The following is a 21477-nucleotide window of genomic DNA, read 5'->3' on the forward strand; positions in this document are numbered from 1 at the left end:
TCCAAAAAGTACCCTCTTTTTTTCCCCCTAAAATAAAATCTTTGCTTAAAGATACACAAACGCTGCCAGGTAAACACATCATTTTTCACATTACCTTGTCTTGTAAGAGATGAGCTCTGCAGTTCAATTTGTAAGCAAGATCTAACAGAAAAGATAGTCCAGCCTTATTTCCTCCTCTGGACTGCTGGGGTTTCAGTCACATCTACTGAACCTATTATTTTTGTGCTGGCTTTAGACATGCCAAGAGGTTCCTCTTGTACTTCACTGACATGCTGGTTCTGAACTTCAAGCAACTCCAAGAAGTGAGAAGTTTAGCCTAACTGTATTTGAGGACACAGGACAAATTGTCAAAATTAGAAACAAAGCAACATTGTGAGTATAATTAGAAAAAACCCAATGTGAATATAATAGAAGTGACATAAATTAAGATTTTTTCCTTTTGGAAAAAAAGGATTTTAATGGTTTTAAAAACATTTCTGTACAAAAAATGGTCAATGACCGGTATTTGCCTTCCCATGGCGACAATACTTCTGACTATTGTTTTGTTCAGCAGCAACTCCCACGGGTCCTGTAACAAGGACTATCTCTTTGGCCAGTGGTGCCTGGAACCCCTGCAAAAGACAGTTACAGAAAGACTTTAACTCTTGCTCTAAATTCACTCAAGACTGAAAACCTACAATAGGTTACAATCATTCTATTGAGAAAGGGTCATGGTGCAAACAGAACCTTTCGACCTCCAGTGCTGCCCTCACGTAATGTTGCTCTTTTATGACTAAATAATACACAAGGATCAAGCCTCGTAAGCTACACGTTAAGTACTTATTCAGAACAAGAATGTTCATATTTGGCAGTACTGTTATTTATCTTCCTCCCAAGCTAGGCAAATGTTCTCCCCACCTCCACCTATCTTTGTGGCCAAAGAAAGTGACTCCCACATCTATTAACACAAACTTTTACCTCAGCATTTCAAACCTTCCACCCAGAATTGTCTTTGATTGCATTAATACTGACTAAGGTTTTTTTTTTTCCCTCCCTTTAAACTGACGTCAAGCTGTGACGCAACCTCTTCCCATTAAACATGTGCTTAAGCTCCCACAGCTATAGAGGACAATAGCTATGCTTTGCCCATAGCTCCAGGGCACAGGCGTGAAAACACTCCACCACTGCAGTGAGAGAGCAGGCTGACAACACACCTATCAGCTTTCCCGGACAGGTAGGACATGCTTCGGTTTCCAGATTGTTGAAGTTTGTTAGCTCCAGCAAATTTCTGCAGGGGAAAAAAAACAACACACCACCATCACCACAGTGAGGTACCTGCCAAACAGTATATTCCATGAGATTCGTGTGCTGTCAGGTCCCTCCAACTTAAAGGAACACTGCTCATTTACACCGTGAGCTTTATGTTTTAGGGCTTCTTTACATGCACTTGCGCTGAATCCATCTGAGCTGGTCTAACCTTGACATGTGAGGCACAATACCCCACTGACGACAAACCTTACCCATCTAGACAGAAAGATCTGTACAGGTTGTCCCAAATTCACTGACCAGTTTCTTTTTCTTCCTCCTGAAACAAGTTTCAACTGACATAGCAAAGGGATTGCACAGGAAACTGTTTCCTGCACTATCAGGCATAAACTTGTTAGCTTCTAAAATACGATTTTTAATGAATATCTAAGATGATCCCTGGTACCATTTGCCCTCCACTTAAATACGCAGGAAGGCAGCATGCACAGGAAACGAGAAATGAGCTTCAGAACCTAAAATTAACACTCAAGCGCCCCATGAGTTCATGGATGGGCAACCTATTACTTCATGCCTGAATGCCCACTGACGTCACACATCAGCATCCAAATGCTCCACGCATGAGCACTATGCAGGGTACACGTGGTGGGTTTTAGGTAACCCAGATTTGCAGGGGTGACCTGGGGTGGGGGGCGACGACACAGGAACTGCCCTGTGCTGGTCACAGGTTTCCCTAAGTATGTGACTGATTGTTTATGTTTTCTTTCTTTTCTTCAATCTCTCAATCTCAGTTAGCAATAAATTAAGTAAAAATGCTCTGAGCTGAGACTGTTTTCCTAATGACAGTACTTGGTGGAGAATGTGGGCAACAAGCAGACCTGACATGGCCTGGAATAACTAGACTGACTTTGAGATTTTTGAGAGTGCCTTGTTTTTGGTATTGGGAATTTGTGGCGGTGTGCTGTGGTCTAAGTGTCGCATCTGTGATGTACGGAGGCGTAGCTGTGAACAATGTATGAAGAGGTGGGAAACAAGAGAGGCCGAGGTGCCCCAAGGAAGCTCTTCCTGAATGGGAAGAGGCTCTAGTACCAAGTATGAGCTTGTGATTGGAAGCTGCACCTCAGTACCGACTGCTGTTAGGGAACATTCTGCAGATCCTGAAAAAAGTCATCTGCCTTCCCCAGCAAATCCCCAGCTGGGTACATGCTATCACCAATGTTTCTGTTCCTTCCTTCATGACATGCCCGTACCTTGCCTGCATAAGCTTGCTTGGCAGGATCAAATTGCGGCGACTGCTTCGATTTGCTGCTTCCTAAAGGAGAGAGGAGAGAAGCTGTCACTAAAATTTTCCATGAAGAACAGTACATTCCACAGTGTTCCTCTGATGATAAGGAGGTTTCACTGCAGTCTCCCACATGCTAAAAACCAGAACAGTCTCTTAAGGGCAGGAGATACTTTTGAATAGATAGTTGTTACAAAGGAGTAAAATCTCCTTTGCCTCCTAGTTCCTGGGGTCCAATTAAACAGATGACTTTCTCTACACAGAAAAGAAGCAAAATCCAAATCCACAATCCCCATGGCCAATGGTTTCAGGATTTTGTTTCAGAAAAGGGATGCTAAACTGTACATTCCCCAAGTTAATTTCTTTTAGTACCTCCCCACTGTAAGGTAAGTGCATTGTAACAGTTTGTACTGCCTTGGCATCTACATTCACACACAGCCTTCTCAGGGCTCAGCTGGCAACACTTTCCACAGCCTGCAGCACCGTAGCAAGAGATCCTGATCTTACCCGCAAACACTTTGAAGTTGGACTTGCTGTAATCAAAGGGGGTAAACTGCTTCGGTGCTTCCAGCTCCTCTGGTTGCTGGGAGGCTTTTGGCCGTTTCTTCTCTTGTTTTGGCAACTCTGTTCCCGTTTCACTCATGACTCTCTCCCTCTTCTTATTAGCTTGTTCCTGCTGTGAAAGCAACCCACAGAATAGAAACAAGGACAAGTTCAGGAGAGGAGAGTGAAACATCTCTGTGTAGACATGAACACCAGCATGCAAATGAACTGCCCAGTGGACCCAGGCTCCAGTGACAGCTATTGCCTGTGGCAATAATAGTGTGGAGAAAAAGCACTGTGTTCTTCCTTGGGCCTAAACTCCCTTTATTTTTTTCCTCACAGCAGGTACTTTTCAGATAAAAAGCCAACTTTTCATTTCACAGGACACTACAGGCTGAGATCTGCTGTGGCCCCACAGGCAGATTTTGGGGAACCTAGGCAAGTGAGGAGCAGAGAGGTGCAGCAGCGGAAAACATTCCCTACTGAAGATATGGAGGGATGCGAAGATTTGCACAGCACAGTTGCTAGGCGCCTGTTGCTACACACAGGGCAGAACCACAGAAAGACCTCTATCAAAAGACTATCATTCAGGTATTTCAGAGTTATAGGGCTCAGGGTTTCATTCTGAACTATGTTATAAAGGTCAAGAGGGGCAAAGGCTGGAAGTAGGAAATTCAATGACATACCATAGCTTGCTGACGAACAGACACAATATTTTCTGTTGCCTCTTTATACACCTTCTGCGCCTGGTCACGAGCAGCTACGGAAACAAACAAGCATTACTGTAAAAAGCAGGGGTAAGTTAGCCAGGAGCTTTGAAAAAGCAGGCAAACCAGCTTGTAGCAAGTCTCAAATTAAATAGAGTACAATCTTCATCAAACAATCTCATCCATCAGGGAATCCATCATCTAAGGTTTTCTTGTAACTGGGAAACAACCTGTGTGCATTGGGAAAAGCATGCTAGCCAACACACTGAGGAAGGGAAGAATGGCTGTACCTGACTGCTGGGCTGCTTTCTTTTTTGTTTCATCCTTGGACTCCTTCTGTACTTGTGTCTGACTCATCAACTTCCATCGATTGCTGATCTGCAATGAAAAAAAATTACCTGGGATCACCTTCTTTGAAGTTTTATGGCAAAAGGGAGTTTATAAACTTGCTACCACACGCTGGTCTTCATTAAGAGTACAAAAGATCAAATTGGATTGTAAAAGAGATTAAGATCTGCTGCACCAGGTAAAGTAAAACCATGTGCTTTAAAGGTTCTGAGCTACAAACAAGCCATGAGAACAAAGGCAGATACAGACTTCAGTAGTAGTTTGTAGCTTTGACAGACAGGGAATATACAGTGGAACGTCTCCAATACCTGGTTCTTCGAAGGATATGAATGCTACAGAAACAATGAACTCCAGATTCAGAAACATGTCAAGTTTCTCAAAACTTATATTCTTTTTCTAAGGAGAATCCAAGGAAAAAAAAAAATTCTATATTGCTAAGGTTCCCAAGGGAAAATAATCTACTTATTTGTTTCTTTTGTACTACTTGGCAGGAAATTTTAGCACGAGTCTTACTTCATAAATTTTTGATGACGGGTCAAACTTTGCAGATTGTGAGACGTAAGCTGGATTCTGTTCTGAAGGTAGGTACTGTGGAGAGGAAAAAACCATTTTGCTTTAAACACAGCAAATGACATTTAGCGCATTGCTAAAATGCTGCTTAAAATGTTCCAAATCACAAAGTTCATATTTAAGAAGCATTCTACAGATAGAACACCTTCTGGAAAAAGAAAAATTACCACAACTATGGCCAAGAGAAACATGAAAGAAAAACCAACCAAAAAACCCCCCAAAAAACCAACCCCGAACCACTCACCAGAAAAAGTTGTTTTGATATTATTTCCACTCCAAATCTGTAACAAATTATTCTATTGTTCTTCTGATTTATTAGAAGAGTAAAATCAGCTCACTAACTCTAGCCATAAAGTAGAGATGAAAATGTGATGCAAATTTAAAAAACCTCAAACCTGATTAAAAGAACAGTGAAAGGTCTGTTTACTATGTAGAAAGACAGATATCTAAGAGGCATTTCAATGTGTTTTGAAAACAAGTCCACACGTGTGCGCTTTGCAAGGACAATCTCTCGATTCCCGTAAGAGAGCAGCAGCTGATGCTATACCAAGCTCTTTTGCATACACCTGGAAAAACAGCTGAGAGCATCCTCTGCACTAGGTAGATTATGAGCCCCACTACAAATATGTATTGGGAGCTTTTACCATTCTAAATGGATTTTCAAAGGACTCCATTATACGCTGAGCTTTCTGCTGTGCAGTGGTTAAAGTCTTCTCATTTCCTTCATCTTCATCACATTCCTAAAAAAAAAAAAAAAAGAAAGAACATTAGTAATTTTTGGTTTTGGTTACTGCCATTTCATGCATGTTATTTCTCACTCTATCTGAAACTCCACTAATGGCAGTAACCCTCCAGAGAGATGCAATTAACTTGCTGGCCTCCTAACCTAGTTGTCATAGCGTATGTAGGCCATATGGTTGACAGGAAGCCAGTGTTATTTCCATGCATGTCCCACCTTACTATTTCTTGCATCACTTTTCACACCGTTTTATCAAATTATCAAGTATGTTTACTAGTACTTAAATAACGACAGTATCACAAACATGTTGCTTACACTGAATATGCTGACAGTGGCAGTAGCAACAAGACATGTTGACTCTGGCTGAACACTCTGAATGTTCATTGTCCTCTCACTGTCTGAAAAGAGACAACCATGTTCCAAAATTGGTGCAGGCTCTACATGAGAAGACGACAAAATTTTGATTAGATACTTGTGTATTTTACTGCTCTTTTGTGTAATGAGACTTCACTGAAAGCTTCTTCAGGGCTGCTATTTTCCCCATGTCAAAGCCACATCATGTCATTAGTAGCACAGTTTTTAGGTTAAGTCCAAATTACCCAAGGCAGAGCTGTTCTGAAAATCAACCATAGGAATCCGGGAACTATCATGGGGTCCAAAGAAGGTATTCTCCAGCCTCTGCAGAGAGATTCAAATTGTAAATACCATTAATACACTACTCTCTGAATCTGTATATGTTTTCACACATTGCAGAGACACATTAATGAAAATTCAAATAAAAGGGTGAAATTCAGAGACTGAATATTCTTAATATAGCTCACCTGCCAGAGCACATTGCATCTGGCATCAAAAGGCTATCTGTGCAAACACCCACTGGCTAATGGAGATGCTTTACTTCCTATGCACAAGGAGAGTAAACAAGTCAGAGTAAATGCATCAGAGTAAATGCATCTGAAACTTCTCTTCTTACAGATCAGTCAATATAGACTAACACACATGAAACTGTCCAGCAGCTAGAGTGTTTGCTGATGAAGCCTTAAGTGCTGCTATTATGGTGGTTTGTAAAATACCAATTTACAGCTGGTAAGGTTATGGGTCTAGCACAGAAAAGTAACATTAAGCTAAAGCAGAGACCTGTAAAATGGATGAGAAGCTAGAACTTTGCTACATTTGTTTCTGAGTTTAAAGCTTAAGACATTAGGTAACAAATATTATGTAAAGGGTACCTCAGGGCTGGATTGAGGTGCTTTCCTCTTGACTGCCAAAGCGACCTCCGACTAGAATGGGAGAGAAAGACAAGTCACTTAAATGCACCTGCCCTATTTCTTCTAGGCTGGCCTCTTTATCAATGTTTTCAACACATTCATTACAAGCTAGCAGGTTAATAAAATTACATTAATTCTTCTTCTTCTGCAGTGTTGGCATATGGATACATTTAAACACCTCATACAGAAAGGACATCATGCTCACATGGTTTTGTTTCACTGGAGGAGGAAGACTGTATTAATATCAACATGCTGATGATATATTTTAACTAATGAACCTCTTACACTTAGGGTTGGTTTTTTTTTGCTTCCCCATAGCTGTAGAAGATTTATGAATCCATTTACATGGCCAACAAATTCCACAAGGTCCAGTTCTTCCTCATGCAGGCAAACATGATGGGCGATATAAGACAGACAACTGCACCCTGTTCAAGTAGTGCCTGTTCTTTTACTGCTCTAGTTCTCCAGGAAACTACACTGTGTGTAAACCAGTACAAAGCAGACAATAGACAGGCAAGCAGTTGCAATATATCTTTCTGCTCTAGTACAGAATACTATATTCAGTGTTCAAAAAGCAAACTTCAGCATACACATCATCACGGGTCACCATTTAGCTCCAGTCCCTGGCTTATGGAAAGCAAGTGATGAGTCTCTTGTGTGGTACAAGCTACTCCTACCTTGAGAAGAGGCATCTCCCGGGCCTGCTGAATGAGAAGATGCAATTCATTAATCTGCTGGCGAACTAGTGGTGGGACTGGATTACAGCAAGCAATGATGCCCTGGGGTTCTCTAAAGAGAGATGAGAAAAATTCAGTGTGCTGTATTTATGGCCGATACGTTAGGCATTTGCATTCAAAGGACATGCAACGAGATATAACCATGGTCCTGACTGTGACAGAATAAGACAAGTCAGATTAATCTGTCAGAGTTTATTCTCTGTGATAAAAAATTCTTCTGTACCAGGTTTGTGCAGATAAGGAGAAACCATTAACTCAGCTCTCCTCTCACTTATCTTTTCTGTGGTTGGTCTGTCTGTCCCCATCTTCATTTCGTTCCTTGTTCAGTATTCATTTATGGAAGCTTAGCCCAGTAGTGGACTTGCATTTAAAGATGCATTTTTATTACTCTCAAGTATGGATGTTAGACGATGAGTGCCAAGTGTTTGAGGAAAACATTGTATAAATTGGGTTTTCTAAAAGATCTGCCACTTGTCTCCCCCCAGCCCTTTAGGAACTGAACCCCTCCCCCCAAATAAATGCTATGGGGGAACTCATCTCTCTCTTGCTCTGTAATACTGTAGGAATCTCGGGGCGGGGGTGTGTGTGTGACATATAGCAATGCAAAAGAATGTGTTCTATTAGTGGAACAAAATCAGAGAGAGATGTATCCCAGAAGAAGTTTGGACCCTTCTGAAGAAGTATTGCTATTTACTTCTCTTCCAAACTGAACAACTATAGAGAAAAGCAGTATTGACAGCTGGAAAGAAGGGACCAACTGCAGAAGTAATTACACACTAGGAAACGACTTGCTGGATATTAAAATCAAATGAGACTCCTCAAGGGTGAACAAAACTTACTTGGGCAGCTCCTCTGCTATCTTCAATAGCATATGATTCGGTAGCACATATCTACAACACAAAGAGGTGGCGTGAATGTAACAGAATGTTAAAAACTCTTAAAAATACCTTAGAAGTGCAGAAGTCTGCCCCAATTACAAGGTCTGAAAACATGAAATCAGTTAAAAAGAAATTAAGTAGTGCTGATCTAGATACCTGTAAGAATTTACTAATAACATAACAGGACTTATGTGTAAAAAGCAGCCTGAGGTAGTACACTAATTTCTACAGGTACAAAGTGGTTCCACCTTGGGATTGGGAGGGGCATAATCCAAGAGACTCACTGAAGTATTAAGCCAGTGTCTGTAACAAAAGACTTCCTACCCTGTACTCTCATCCTCTTGACGCGCCATCTTGTCTCTCCATGCAAACAGCAACCTAAATGCTGCTAGCTGCTGTGTGTTGAGATGTTTTTTCTGCCTCCTGTAGAGCTCAAGGTAGGATTCATCTGAAAAGAGGGGCTTGATGTATTTCTGGGCAGGAAAAAAAGAAACTCATGATCGGTATCAGATTTGTGCTCTCTAGTTTGCCTTGCTTCACTGAGACACATAGAATCTCACAAGGACTTAAGGGAACTGAATAAACTCGGGTACAATGTGTCTTGGAGTTTTTACCCTAAACTATTGGTAGGAGCCTATCCCTGAAAAACATACATCTCATCCACTTTTAGGGGAAAACCACCCTCACCAACTCCAGGAGCAGCTTTAGACATACAGTATCTTCAAGCTTTACTACATTAGACAAGGCCTACTTTCATAGACAGTATTTTCCACAGGCATAATATAATTATCTCAGAATGCAGCTCCAGCTAGGCTTTGAACTTCTAGGAACATCCAGTAGAACTGGAAATGTAACATCTCTCTTGGAAAAGACACACCTGAAAGCATTGGGAGGCCAAAGAGTGCTAGCATTCAAAAAACAGCAGGAAGGCACCTGAATCCAAAGATTTTAGCTAGCAAAACAAGTGACTGCACACAAATGAGTCAGAGTTTATACAGCTGTTTTCAGACACACAAAGAGGAAAAAAACCTGTGTCTATGCAACAGACAGAGAACAGGCAAAGGACCTTCTGTCCTACTAAGCCCATACTCTGATCCAGGTAATTCAACCAGGCGAAGCTTTACCTTCAGGCAGATGTCCTTGCTGCGTTGCCAAACAACCTGCAGCTGAGTGGGCTGCTCGTTCCCCCTCTCCCACAGTGCCTCCCTCACTTTATCATAGATGTAGAGCAAGTAGTGAGTGTCATCACGGGCATACTGAACCATTTCTTCTGGCAAAGGGCTGGAAAAGAGCCAAAATTACACCAATGTATTTCAGTTGCCCCGTCAAACTGTCACCTTCTTCTTGAAAGGCATATTAGGGCAAACCGCACGTAAAACATGCCAAGAACTAATATGGACATTCTTCTGTTTCCTTACTGAAGGATTTGCTGGGCAACACCAGTAACATGCTGTGCGCTCTCCAATTCAGATGGCATCTTGTCCACATGCTGGAGAGCAGGACTGCCATGTAGCTAAGTCAGATGGCAGAACTGCTTGCTATAGTATATGTCATAACTCTTCTCCCTCTGCAGAGTCTACACAAAGTAGGCCTGGGAACTTTGTGGTGTGCAGGGTCCATCTGCAGAGCAAAGCTCACTGCTCCAGCAGCATACTGCTCTACCTAGTGCAGGCGACTGAATGTTTTTGGGGGGGCTCTAGAGGAGCAAATACTGACTTTCTCCATAATACCGCAGTGGTTAAGCACTGCTCCTAAGTGAGCTTCCAGGAGCTTTTCATTACTTAATCTTCCCTGATTTACCCAAAAGAACTCATTTTCTAAAGAAACACTGGAAAATGTAACACTCATAAAAGAACTTAAAGCACAGCCAGGCAAATGCTATGCTTGTTCACTTTGAGACTAACCTATGACTATGGGGCTTGCAACTAGAAACATGCTCCTGCTCTAACAATAAAAACAAGGATAAGTGCTACCTTGCAGCTGCAGCCCGTTTAAGGGGTCAGTTTTTACCGTATCCTCCAGTCAGCCAGCTGGTACTGCTTGTCAGCATCTACATTGCAATACAGCTTTAGCAAGTGGTCCAAAGAATGCCTGCCAAGATTGAGGAGACGAGCAGCTTGGTGAGTATCAAACATGTTCACCAAGTACAGACCAAAGTCTTTTTGCAGCCATTCCACATCTGAATCACCACCATGAAGGACCTTGAAAAGCAAAACAAATTGAGAATGATATGAAGAACATTTCTACTCCAGGCTGCCAGTGCTGTGGTTTCATATTCATGTGTCTAGGACTGGATTTCTCTTCTCTCTGTCCCTCACTGTTAAGTGCAGAACTACTAAATGCGTACACTTGGCAAGTTAACTCCCCACTTACATAAAGGAAACAGGCACATGAACAAATTACAATGAAAGCAGAGCCAAGTGACCAAGACAGAGTACACAGTGTGGTTTTAACTATAATAAAGCTTAAACTAAGGGCGGGGGCAGGAATTTTGTCATGAATTGGTGAATTTGGCAGATGACCTTCACAATTGCAGGGTCTGTGAAGGTCTCATTGAGAATGTTCATCTCACTGCGCAATTCCAGTGTATCAATAATGAAGTCTTCTGTTCGGGTGGAAATCTGCATCAGACATGTCAAGCCCAGGAAGCTCCTGTAGGAATGGTGCTGAAAAACATTCAGAAGAGAGATGTAAGCTATGATCCATTACATAAGTAATACTATAAAACAAACAGCATGCCAAATGAAGGAAGAAAAAGTAACAGAGAACTTCTTAAAGAAAAAGATAATCGGATGAGCAAGCTTTCTCTTTGCAGTTACGAACATGACTTAAAAAAACATGGGATGAATTGAAAGAAGATCAAGTTCAGTATGAAGTGTGCAGCCAGTACTACCATTGGAAAACTTATAATACTGACCCAGTTTAATTCAATCTTCTAGATAATATCTGACAGGTCATGGTCATAAACTGTCTTTTCATGTCAGAAAGCACAAAAAACAGGAGAAAGAGAGACTACAAAACAGACTAGAAGAATATAATGGTCTCCTAGGTACTAAAAGTACACATGTAACTTTTAAACAGAAAAGACAATTTGATTACCTCTAAGTCCAGGGCAAATTCTTTACAGTTCATAAGCTTTTCATTTAGTTCTACCAGCTCATCCAGTGTGGTGATAAAATGACAGGGTGTTTCCTTGATGGGCCTGTACATCTGGCAGAGCAAATTATTAGGCATAGTATGTTCTGTGTCAATTCCCACCCCTGACCTCCACCCTCAATTCTGAAATTTGTCAAATATACCGCATCTGCAGTAAGTTTAAATTAATGTGGGCACCAACCTGGGGTTCTGGTTTCTTGAGAACTCCATCTGGTGGAGAAAAATGCTCCAGTTCATACTGGTAAGGGTGAGCAAACCTGTGGAAATTAGGAAGAGAGGCACAGACTAAATTTCAGTCATCTTCATGGAGCCAGAGCACAGAGACTTTGAGAGCTATGGCAGCTTCCCTATTGAGTAGAAATTTTGTCTCTTATTAAGCATAGCTTTAAAATAACTGCAAATGTCTAAAGCAAATCACACACAACATAGTGTGCAGACACAAACACATGCAGAGCTGTTACACATGAATAGCATCAGCACAATGGGACTACACAAGTGCATGTTCACCAATGGTACTCCAAGCACCTTGATGTCAGTTTAATTTCTTACATGTCTTGCTCAGTTTGCTGTGTCCTCTGCTGGTGTATGAAGTCTGCCAAAGCAGCTGGCACATCCAAGTCTTCAGGGCGCTCCTTTCGTTCCCGTCCACTTTTTGTGAGGGCTGAACAACCAATATGGAACAACTGGACTGGGTCCCACACGTAACATGTTCTCAGCCTACTAAACTCTCCCCTCCACCCACCACAAGGTCGATTAAAATAATAAAGTTTCAAACATCTTAACAATTTAGACCTGCAGCTTTTGCTGTCAGCAAGGCTTCTGTCTGCACCTCTAGGGACAATTCAGTTGCTAGGTTTTACCAGGCTGCTGTTAAGCAAGACCCGAGGTGGTTCTGCTCAAGAACTTGGAAGGAGATTGAAAAATCTTCACGAAAATCTTTCAATCATTCCCAGTCACTAAAAGTTCAACCACATCAGTGCAGACTAAGGATCAATCACCAGCAGCAGAACGACATGTTGCTGAGACAGGATGTTATGCTGGTGGCTTTGATAAAGCACCCAAACCAAAGGTAGGTCTAACCATACACCTGATGCTCCTCCCTAATTAGAAAGAAGTATCAGTAAAGCCAACTAGACTAGTCAAGACCACTTCTGTTGCCAGAGTGACTCTCATCATGTATGTTCAATGGTGGTAAAGAGAAGCAGCAGAATATGTTTGGAATGGATTATTTACTGTATACAAACAAGAAGATGCTGTATGCTGACCTACCTTTACATTACACATATGCAAACAACAGAGCTTACTACACCTAAATAGTCAATATCTACTATTACTTGTTTTCACAATCAATGACTTCTCCTCTAGACTGTGAGGACAGATTTGTGTCAAATACTCTCAATAGGTTACCCAACAAAAAATAAACCCCTTACCTTCAGGCAAAGGTTTCAAAGCATTTGGCTTGATAAAAAGTTTAGGTACAAAGGGAGTGTTGGAATTGTCAATCTTTTCCCGAAACTTAAGCTGTGGTCGAGAGATATTCTTGGCATGAAGTAGTCGGAAGGTTTCAGATTGAGTTCTTTTGTGGTATTCTCCTGCCTATTTAAAAAAAGGTATGCCACGGGTAAAAAAGAAAGCCTATTGTGTAAATGAAACTGAAATGGCAGCTGAAAGCACACAGAATCCAGAATCAAGTTTGGATAAAGAGGAAAAGGAAAAAAGAGGGAGTGAGTTAGGATGTGTAAAAAAACTGTGACAGAACATTTAACTACTCAACTGCACTGGAAAATCAGTAGTGCCAATGCTGGGGAAAAAAGCTAAGATAACAGAGCAAACTGAGCACAGATGCCTCACCTTGCGGTTCCAGCTGGAAATGATTGTCTGTGGCGGCTGTAACCCAGCAGGGAGGACTGGTTGCTGGTTTTTGTTCACTCCTGCTGCTTCATCCAATAAAATACCCTGAATTCCAAAAAAGCAAGGTGAAAACCAAACACCTGTTAAATTACCACACTCATCCACTCTAGTCAAGACTGAATAAAGTAAGTCACAGAGGTAGATACCTCCACAGCCCCTTCCCCCAAATTCTGTGCAACATAGGACAGACAAATGTGGGAGGAGCATGTTGAACATCAAGGGTAGGAAGAGTTTCCTCAGAGAAGCAGCTCTATGAACTTACAGATCTGTTCTCAAGCTGTGAGGTTCTTGTGCCAAACTGTATTTAGTTTCCTCACAAGTCATATATTACACCTTCCTTCTCTTTAGGCCATAACCCATCTGCCTTAGCTGCTATAACCACTGGCCTAGCACATGGAAATCTTTTTAAAATAAAAAGGAAACCCACCAGATTAAGGAAACACTAAATATAACTGTGTAAGTGCTACCACTGAAATTCATGCACTGAAAAAAGAACTTGTGGTAACTGAACAGTTTATAAGAACATCCAGAAATAATTGGCTTACCACTCTTTCAAGAATGATGTCATTAGAGTCAACCAGCATATCAAATTTATCTTCCAGCTCTGTCACTTTGCTGCGATCTTTCATGTGGCTACGGCAGCCATGATACTGCATCACCTTGCTCATGCTTGCAAGAGAGCAGTACAGCTATTAGCAATTTGAAAGCAGTTCTCTTCAACTTTCTACATCTTCAAAGTTTAAAAAGAAATCAAATGCTGTACCTATAGATAACATCACATGAGCAATAAATAGAAGAAACACCTATACAGCATTAAGCATTAGAATTAATTTATGAACCATGTGACTTTTAAAATACATAGCCTAATGCGTTTTATATTAGCCTGTGCTCTCTGCACAGCTCTTCATCCAAATCATTATGAAAGGCCTCTTTAAACTTTTTACTTAAACTGTCAAGTGTGAGAAAAGCAGCTAAAGCTGGGTTTGTGAAATAAACCGTTTTCTTATCTATGGCAAGTTTGGAGTCTCCAAAGAAGGGTGCTACCTTCTGTTTTGGATTGGAAGTGATTAGCAACAGCCCAAAGATGCAAAAGCCTCCTTACCAGTGAAGGAGACGGTCACCCTGTGTTTCACAGTACGCCCGGAAGCCAGGGAAGCTTCGGTAGAAGTCGTACTCATCGCCAGGCTGAGGAAGCCCATTAGATGCCTTTGTCGCAGCTACCACTGTGCCAAGAGCATACTGTGCAAGAATACCATGCTATTAGCATTTCTTCAGTATTTTGTTCCACCATTTACCCAGGATGTTATTTGGTAGAAACGCATTTTGCCTAACTTGTTTGAACCGTGTGGTTCTAATATATAGTATTGTAGGACTTTTCAACACAAGTAAGTTTACAGTCATTTAGTTCACGTTGTCCATTTAGAGACCTTTAAAATGATGAAAGACTGGTAACAAGAAAAAGACTTAAAACTCAGTCTAGTGTTCAAGGTCTGAAAGAAAGCTCGTTAAATCATCAGGAACACAGATAATGACTTTATTATTTTGACAAAAAAACCCCCACAAAACTGCAATGCTTCCTGCTTGAGAACCGGGAGACATTCCCCCTCTTGGAAGCAGGAGCGTGCACAGACGAAACACCAAGTAGCCGAAGTTAAGATCTGTAATCCAAGGGACAATGCCCATCGCCACACGTCCAGCAACGTCCCTCCCCAGCGTCCCGACTCCTCTACATTTCAAGGATTCGCGTCGGGAAGGCGGCATAGCCCACCCCGGGCCGGTGCGCCTACAGAGCCATGCCGAGGACCAGAGGCCCGAGCCCAGGGCGGTGACAGGCCCCAACGGGCCGCTCTGGTCCCCGGCACCCCTGGGAGCGGCCCGCACCCTCCCTGCCGCCCACGGCGGGGAGCGCCCACGGGGGCGGGGGGGCTCCTCACGGGTGGCACCTACTTAAGCGGGGGTCCTCAGGCAGCCCCCGAAGGAAAGAACTACAGCTCCCGGCATGCCCCGAGCCGCACACGGCACGCCGGGAACGGTAGTGCACGGCACCCGCCCCGCTCCCGCCCCCGCCCCCGCCGCCGCGCACCTTGACGAAGGCGTCGGCGTCGTCGAAGCCAGGCAGCGCCGCCGCCGCGCTACCCCCCTCCGTCTCCGCCGGTCGCCCCGCCGCTCCGCGGGGTCCCTCCTGCCCCGCGGGGCTCTCCGCTACCGCGCTGCCGCTCCCCCCACCGACGGCTGCCGCCATGTTGCCCCGCAGCCGCGCGACGCTCAGACGCTCTCGCGAGAACGCGCCGACGACGGCGGGGTGGGCTGGGGGGGGGAGGGGGAACCGGGGGGGGACGCATGCGCACGGGGAGAGGGCGCCAGGGCTGCCCTCTGGCGCCCCCTGGCGGCGTGGCGGAAAAGGCCCCTGGGTGAGAAGGCGGGGGGGGGGAGGGCACGAGGGACGTCCCTCAAGGGCTTAAAACGGGCGAGACCCACTGCCCTCTTCCTCCACAAGCACCCACGCGTGGGGCCCTGGGACTGCCCACAGAGCAGTCCCTGTGGCAGCCACAGCAGTGCCTGGAACGGGGCCAGGGGCATTACCACTCAAAGCCCCTGACCGCCACCTCCCTGTTTCTCATTTTCGGGGTGCAGCACTGGCACAAGCGGCTGGGGAAGCCCACGGAACCCCGGCTGGGTCAGTGACGCACCCCACGCTGTCTCTCTCGAGCTGTGGCTGTGACCCTGAAACCAAGAAAGCTGATGTTCTTACCGGAGTGATGACAGCGCATCTGCTGGAAACTAAAATTTAGGGGTTGTACGCTCAAGTTTCTTTTATACAAGTGACAGACATCATTCAGTCTTGGCAATTTTGTGTCCAGCTGCTATCAAAAGGGAAATACAGCCAACCACCTGAACTGATGCAGGAAAAGGACAAGTCAAATCCACGGCAACAGGAAACCTTAAAAAAAAAATAAAAGTCTTAATCTGCTTCCCTGTCTCTTCCTAAGAAGTACTTAGGAATAAACAAGAACACAGTCAAAATGTTTACATTTTGGTGTAATTTATTGGCACAAAAATATTCAAATACAACATGGCATCTAAACATGGCTACTCTGTTGTATTTTGTGCATTGTTTTTAATATTTTTAATTCATAAATCATAACTTTATTTTCACCCTCATGTTTAATAACCATTATTTTCTGTTTCAAGTTATGACCAGGTCTCCCCACGTCTGCCTCCTATGCCAAGTACTAAGTTTCCGTAGTTATTTCCCAATACTGCTTTTTAATCCAGACACTGTGGGAAGCTCCCAAGTGGTATTTAATTTGTACCCTGCATCCAGTTTGCCACCGATCAACCCGCATAGAGGCACCTGACTTTGCTCAGCTTAAGGTCTTCCAATTCTTGGATCTGCTCTGATATCCTGATCTAGTCTGAAACACGACTCCTGCGCTAGTGTAATGAGCGGATATACAGTTTCCAATTTTGGGGCAAAAATCGAGTTTGAAAACAAGGTAACAGGATGAAACAATGGTAAAATTCTGCTTCTCTTTCTTTCCAGTTATCCAGCTTACGCCCAAATCTAAATGAAGCCTCCTGCACAAGCGCATTGAGCTCACTGCAGCTACACCAACAGGACTGACCAGGGCAATAATTAATCCGCAAATGACTTAGTTACATTGCAAAGTAAGTCAAAACCCGTATATAGTTATTTTCAATGGATCACCAGTTCCCCAAAGACCAAGTGGAACCATAGACATCTGTGGTACAATCAGTCTTCGCTGTCCTGGAAACCCAAATCAAGTGTTGTGTTTCAGACAGCTTGTGTATTTCCAACAGCAGCTATACATTGGCTTAAACCAACTTTTAATATACAATAACTCTTTTCATTTACATTTCAAAATATTTGACAAAGGCTGTATTTCAGTCCAACGTTCAGTTTGTGTTTGTAGAAGAGCAAGTTTGGAGTGCAAAAGCCTCCAGAATAAAAGGCTGTGGATACTTTGGAATCTTCTGTTACCAGAAAGGACACCTAAAGAAAACAAAGATACTGTAGTAACACTTACTTGCATATAGTTTCACAAAGGCAACACTGAGAAGGACTGAGATTCCATACTAATTAGGCACCATTTTAGTACAGGAAAAGTTGACAGGGGATCTCCATGCTTCTTTCCAGCTAACTAATGTTTAAAAACACTAAAAAAATCTGTTTCCTTAAGCATAGTCCAAAGTCAGTTAACTCTCAAAATGACAGTAAATCATCTTTGCTTATTTGAGAAGATGTGGTTCTGCACTGTAACTGAAATCAGTGACCACCACATGCCTTATTTCAAACACTTAAAATGTTGAGGCTGATTGTGGTTTAAATGTTCCAAAATCCCTGTCACTACTTATAACAACTTTCTTACAGAGGATGGTCTACGGGATCACTGTCATAGGCTTGCAAAATTTACCAGAGCAGATGCAACATGGGGTAAGGCTCCTACATATAACTAACTACACAAGTGACATTTTCAATAGCTGTTCTCTGCTCAGATTATTCAGAGAAGAATTTTGCAACGTTAGCTTAATGACAAACTCACCATCCAATGTAGCACTGGCACAGATTCTCATGAGAAGTAGCTTGCTTAATGAGCAATTCTACTTGTGTGGGTACATCAAGAGTTTCATCATGAGAGAAGTCTCGACCTTTGAAAATAAAGAATGGAAAAAACCATAAATGGAAGTCACAAATCATATAACCATAACTTGCTTCTTGGTGGCAAGTTAAGGACTGATAGGACTTTTAACTGCTCGTCCCTTACAGTATATAAAATGCAAAATTTTCCAAACATGGAGAGTGCCTCTAAAGGCATAGAGCCCAGAACTCTGTTTTCCCAAGTATTATGGTTTCTTCCTTTTGTCTTCTCCAAATAATGGATGAACCAACAATAGATAACTTTCCAGTAGCTGGAATCCTGGTCCTAATCCCTTCAAGTACGTTATTTGGCAGGTGGGAAGTAGTTTCTTATAAACTTTAAGAGCATAAAATTTTGCAACTAAATGCTGCAAACTATAAAGCCAGGACAATAGAAATTCTACTTCCACCAACAAGTCAAGACATGCAAAATATGAAGTCTGTTTAGTTACAAACACCTATACACTTTTCAAATGGGGCTCATTTGTATCTAAATGCAGGCACCAGTACTTAGGTGTTAGACAAAACCAGGAAAATGGCCTCATTCACTTAATCAGAATGTGTTAAATTCAAGGATTAACACAAAATACAAACAGTAAAAGTAGTGCTGATCCATCTCAAAACATTTTATGTTTATCTTATATAAACATAAGAACTTGCTCACCAGTGAGCTTATCTCGAACCCTGTTGATGATTTGAATTGCCTTCTTATTTAGAGCTTCTGGCTTCACTAGACCATCTCCTACTAAAAGACAGAAGTAGGAAAGAGAATTAGAACTTCATCTGAACAATAAAAGCATTTGTACTGCTGTTACATCTGCCCTTCCTAAACACCACAAATACCATTTTGAGAGCAAAGAAACCCAGATACCAGTATATTTTCTGTCACTTTTTTTTTTTTTTGAGTTGATAACACAGGTTATTGTATTCCTCATTTATGCTGACAATGAACTGTATCTGTCCCATCTCGTGTAATTGTCCCTGGACCATGGTGAAATTTTCCAATCTAAGAACAATTTCTGTGTCAGTATAGAAACAACAATGAAACTTACTGAAGGAATGGATGGATTCAGGCACTGTGGTCCCAGTTTTCTTATGGGCTGTCTCACCCAATTCCACACTGTCCAACATTTCTATTGAAAAAAACCATGAAAACATAAAAGTATAAATGTGACACTGAAAAGCAGATAAAATAATATTCTTCTGGAAACATTAAGAAAACTGTTAATCGGCTTGTTTGAAAAGCATATTTGACTCTGACCAACTGTACTACTGTCCTGGTTTCAGGTGGGATAGAGTTAATTGTCTTCCTAGTAGCTGGTACAGTGCTATGTTTTGAGTTCAGTATGCAAAGAACATTGATAACTGATGTTTTCAGTTGTTGCTAAGTAGTGTTTAGTCTAAAGTCAAGGATTTTTCAGCTTCTCAAGCCCAGCCAGCGAGAAAGCTGGAGGGGCACAAGAAGTTGGGAGGGGACACAGCCAGGACAGCTGACCCAAAGTGGTCAACGGGGTATTCCATACCATATGACGTCACATCTGGTATATAAACTGGGGGGAGTGGGGGTGGGGGGAATCGCCGCTCAGGGATTAACTGGGTGTCGATCGGCGGGTGGTGAACAATTGCACTGTGCATCATTTGTGTATTCCAATTCTTTTATTATTACTGCTGTCATTTTATTAGTGTTATCATTATCATTATTAGTTTCTCCTTTTCTGTTTTATTAAACCATTCTTATCTCAACCCATGAGTTTTACTTCTTTTCCTGATCTTCTCCCCCATCCCACTGGGGGGGGGGAGTGAGTGAGCAGCTGCATGGTGCTTTGTTGCTGGCTGGGGTTAAACCATGACAACCCCACATATCTCTATCACTAATGGAAACATATCACAGGAGCAAATATTATTTTTGCCCTGCTAACATACTGAAAGGCCTGATTCAACTTGTAGGAACATTTTGTATAAAAGTGTAATTGAAAGGTATTTTGAAATGATGTACAATTAACCAAAAATTGCAATAAAATAAGTATGTTTATTTGTAGAACTCGCCATATGAAACACTGTCCCTATTCTGCAGTCCAATACTGCTAAGATATGATGCAAAGCTCTCAACATTCAGTCAGATGACTACTTGCCAGATTTTGCACACTAATATTTGGTAGCTAAGTAAATAACTACCACGTATCAATTACAGCTTGCACTACACCAGTTTGTATGTGCCCCAAAAGGATGTTAATGTAACTGTAAAGGAGTATCTGCTTTTTGAGCCAAAGTACTGAACTCACAACTTCCAGTCCTAAAACTAATGATAATAAACTCTTTATCTGTCTACTTTTGTGTAGAGGACTGAAAATATTTACCCAGTCTTGTGCACTGTTAAAAAAACCGCTCCAAACATTCATGACATACGCCATCTTTTCTACTCACCTACTGACTGACTAGCTGAGTAGGAATCTGTTCTTGTTCGTGAGCGCTTATTGCCCTTTGTATTTGCTGCAAGAAAATAAGGAGTTGAAAAGTATGAACCAGAGTTTCAGTGTTTCATAGCAAATTTGTCCACAAACAATACAGATTTAACTGCCTTCCTCTTTCTCCAAATTTTGTGTCACCTGAAAGTAGCTTTCAATCTCCTGATGACAACTAATACAACACCAACCCAAACAATTTTGCTTGTAGCTTAATTTGGTGTCTGTGTTTAAGTACAAAAGGGTTTTAACCACTGTGGTAATTTCACGTTACAATCCCTAAAACCATGGGCGCACAGAAATAGCATTTCCAAAGCAACAATTTCATCAGATTGTCTTCAAACAGACACTGGATTTCAGGCTTCTGGATTTCTTGTACGAGGAAGCAGCAAGAATCACTTACTGTCCATCAGCCGCCAATTCAATAATGGATCATACACAAAGGCTTCAAGCACAGCCATGACACTGTCCTTATGCTCGCGCAGGACTTCCATCACTGTGTGACAGGTGATTCTGTAATTGCCATCGAGGCCTGTCACCTTCAGAAGAGAAAGAAGTGAATCAACCATGCTGCTTCATTCATTATGCAACTCCAACCCTAACATTCAGGGAGCAGGAAGTGGCTTGTGCTTTGAACTGGAATTCACTATGCTTTGTTCATTAAGAGAACAAGATAGATGTTCATTACAAACTAAGAAGCTCTTTTCTGCCATTAAGATGACCTTTGTGAAGTACCATGCCATTGGCTGTGTCTGGTTGATGCAAACAGCTATTTGAAATGAGGAAACTAAGAAAGACCTAAGAAATTGGAGGAATCTCAGGGTTTTTTCTGCATCAATTAAAAAGTTGCTTTTCACTGTAATGTACTGTAAAGATCACAGGAGATATTTTAACTTACAGAAAATGCAGCTGAAATATAAACACCTCTAGTTCTTAAAGAGTGGAGACATTTAGCCACAACAGAAAATACAGGGAAA

At 42.2% G+C, this 21477-nt stretch overlaps 2 protein-coding genes across 5 annotated transcripts in view; both read right to left on the reverse strand.

Annotated features, from left to right (window-relative positions):
• Nucleotides 1–410: 410 nt before the first annotated feature.
• EXOSC10 (exosome component 10) lies at nucleotides 411–15629 on the reverse strand. Of its 2 annotated transcripts, none has more exons than XM_075027395.1 (25): nucleotides 15462–15629; nucleotides 14481–14617; nucleotides 13924–14047; nucleotides 13319–13423; nucleotides 12898–13063; nucleotides 12017–12128; nucleotides 11649–11724; nucleotides 11411–11521; nucleotides 10834–10977; nucleotides 10322–10512; nucleotides 9436–9592; nucleotides 8636–8784; nucleotides 8273–8323; nucleotides 7374–7485; nucleotides 6658–6708; nucleotides 6031–6109; nucleotides 5747–5829; nucleotides 5337–5432; nucleotides 4636–4710; nucleotides 4065–4152; nucleotides 3754–3827; nucleotides 3032–3200; nucleotides 2493–2554; nucleotides 1194–1267; nucleotides 411–611 (listed from the first exon to the last, which is right to left on the reverse strand). In XM_075027395.1, the coding sequence occupies exons 1-25, from the start codon at nucleotides 15618–15620 to the stop codon at nucleotides 581–583; spliced, it is 2676 nt and encodes an 891-aa protein (XP_074883496.1). In that variant the 5' UTR covers nucleotides 15621–15629; the 3' UTR covers nucleotides 411–580. The 2 variants fall into 2 exon arrangements, with proteins under 2 accessions (XP_074883496.1, XP_074883495.1); XM_075027394.1 differs by having other exon boundaries at nucleotides 5747–5868.
• Nucleotides 15630–16399: 770 nt separating this feature from the next.
• MTOR (mechanistic target of rapamycin kinase) overlaps nucleotides 16400–21477 on the reverse strand; it is a 68307-nt gene continuing 63229 nt past the window's right edge. For all 3 annotated transcript variants that reach the window (XM_075027399.1, XM_075027398.1, XM_075027401.1), the window contains 6 exons: nucleotides 20904–21039; nucleotides 20463–20528; nucleotides 19091–19171; nucleotides 18703–18783; nucleotides 17944–18049; nucleotides 16400–17393 (listed from right to left, as the gene is read on the reverse strand). In XM_075027399.1, coding sequence (XP_074883500.1) covers nucleotides 17378–17393; nucleotides 17944–18049; nucleotides 18703–18783; nucleotides 19091–19171; nucleotides 20463–20528; nucleotides 20904–21039 — 486 coding nt within the window. In that variant the 3' untranslated portion in view covers nucleotides 16400–17377. The remainder of the gene's footprint in view (nucleotides 17394–17943; nucleotides 18050–18702; nucleotides 18784–19090; nucleotides 19172–20462; nucleotides 20529–20903; nucleotides 21040–21477) is intronic.

Source organism: Buteo buteo, chromosome 5 (genome assembly GCF_964188355.1).
Source record: "Buteo buteo chromosome 5, bButBut1.hap1.1, whole genome shotgun sequence".
NCBI lineage: Eukaryota > Metazoa > Chordata > Aves > Accipitriformes > Accipitridae > Buteo > Buteo buteo.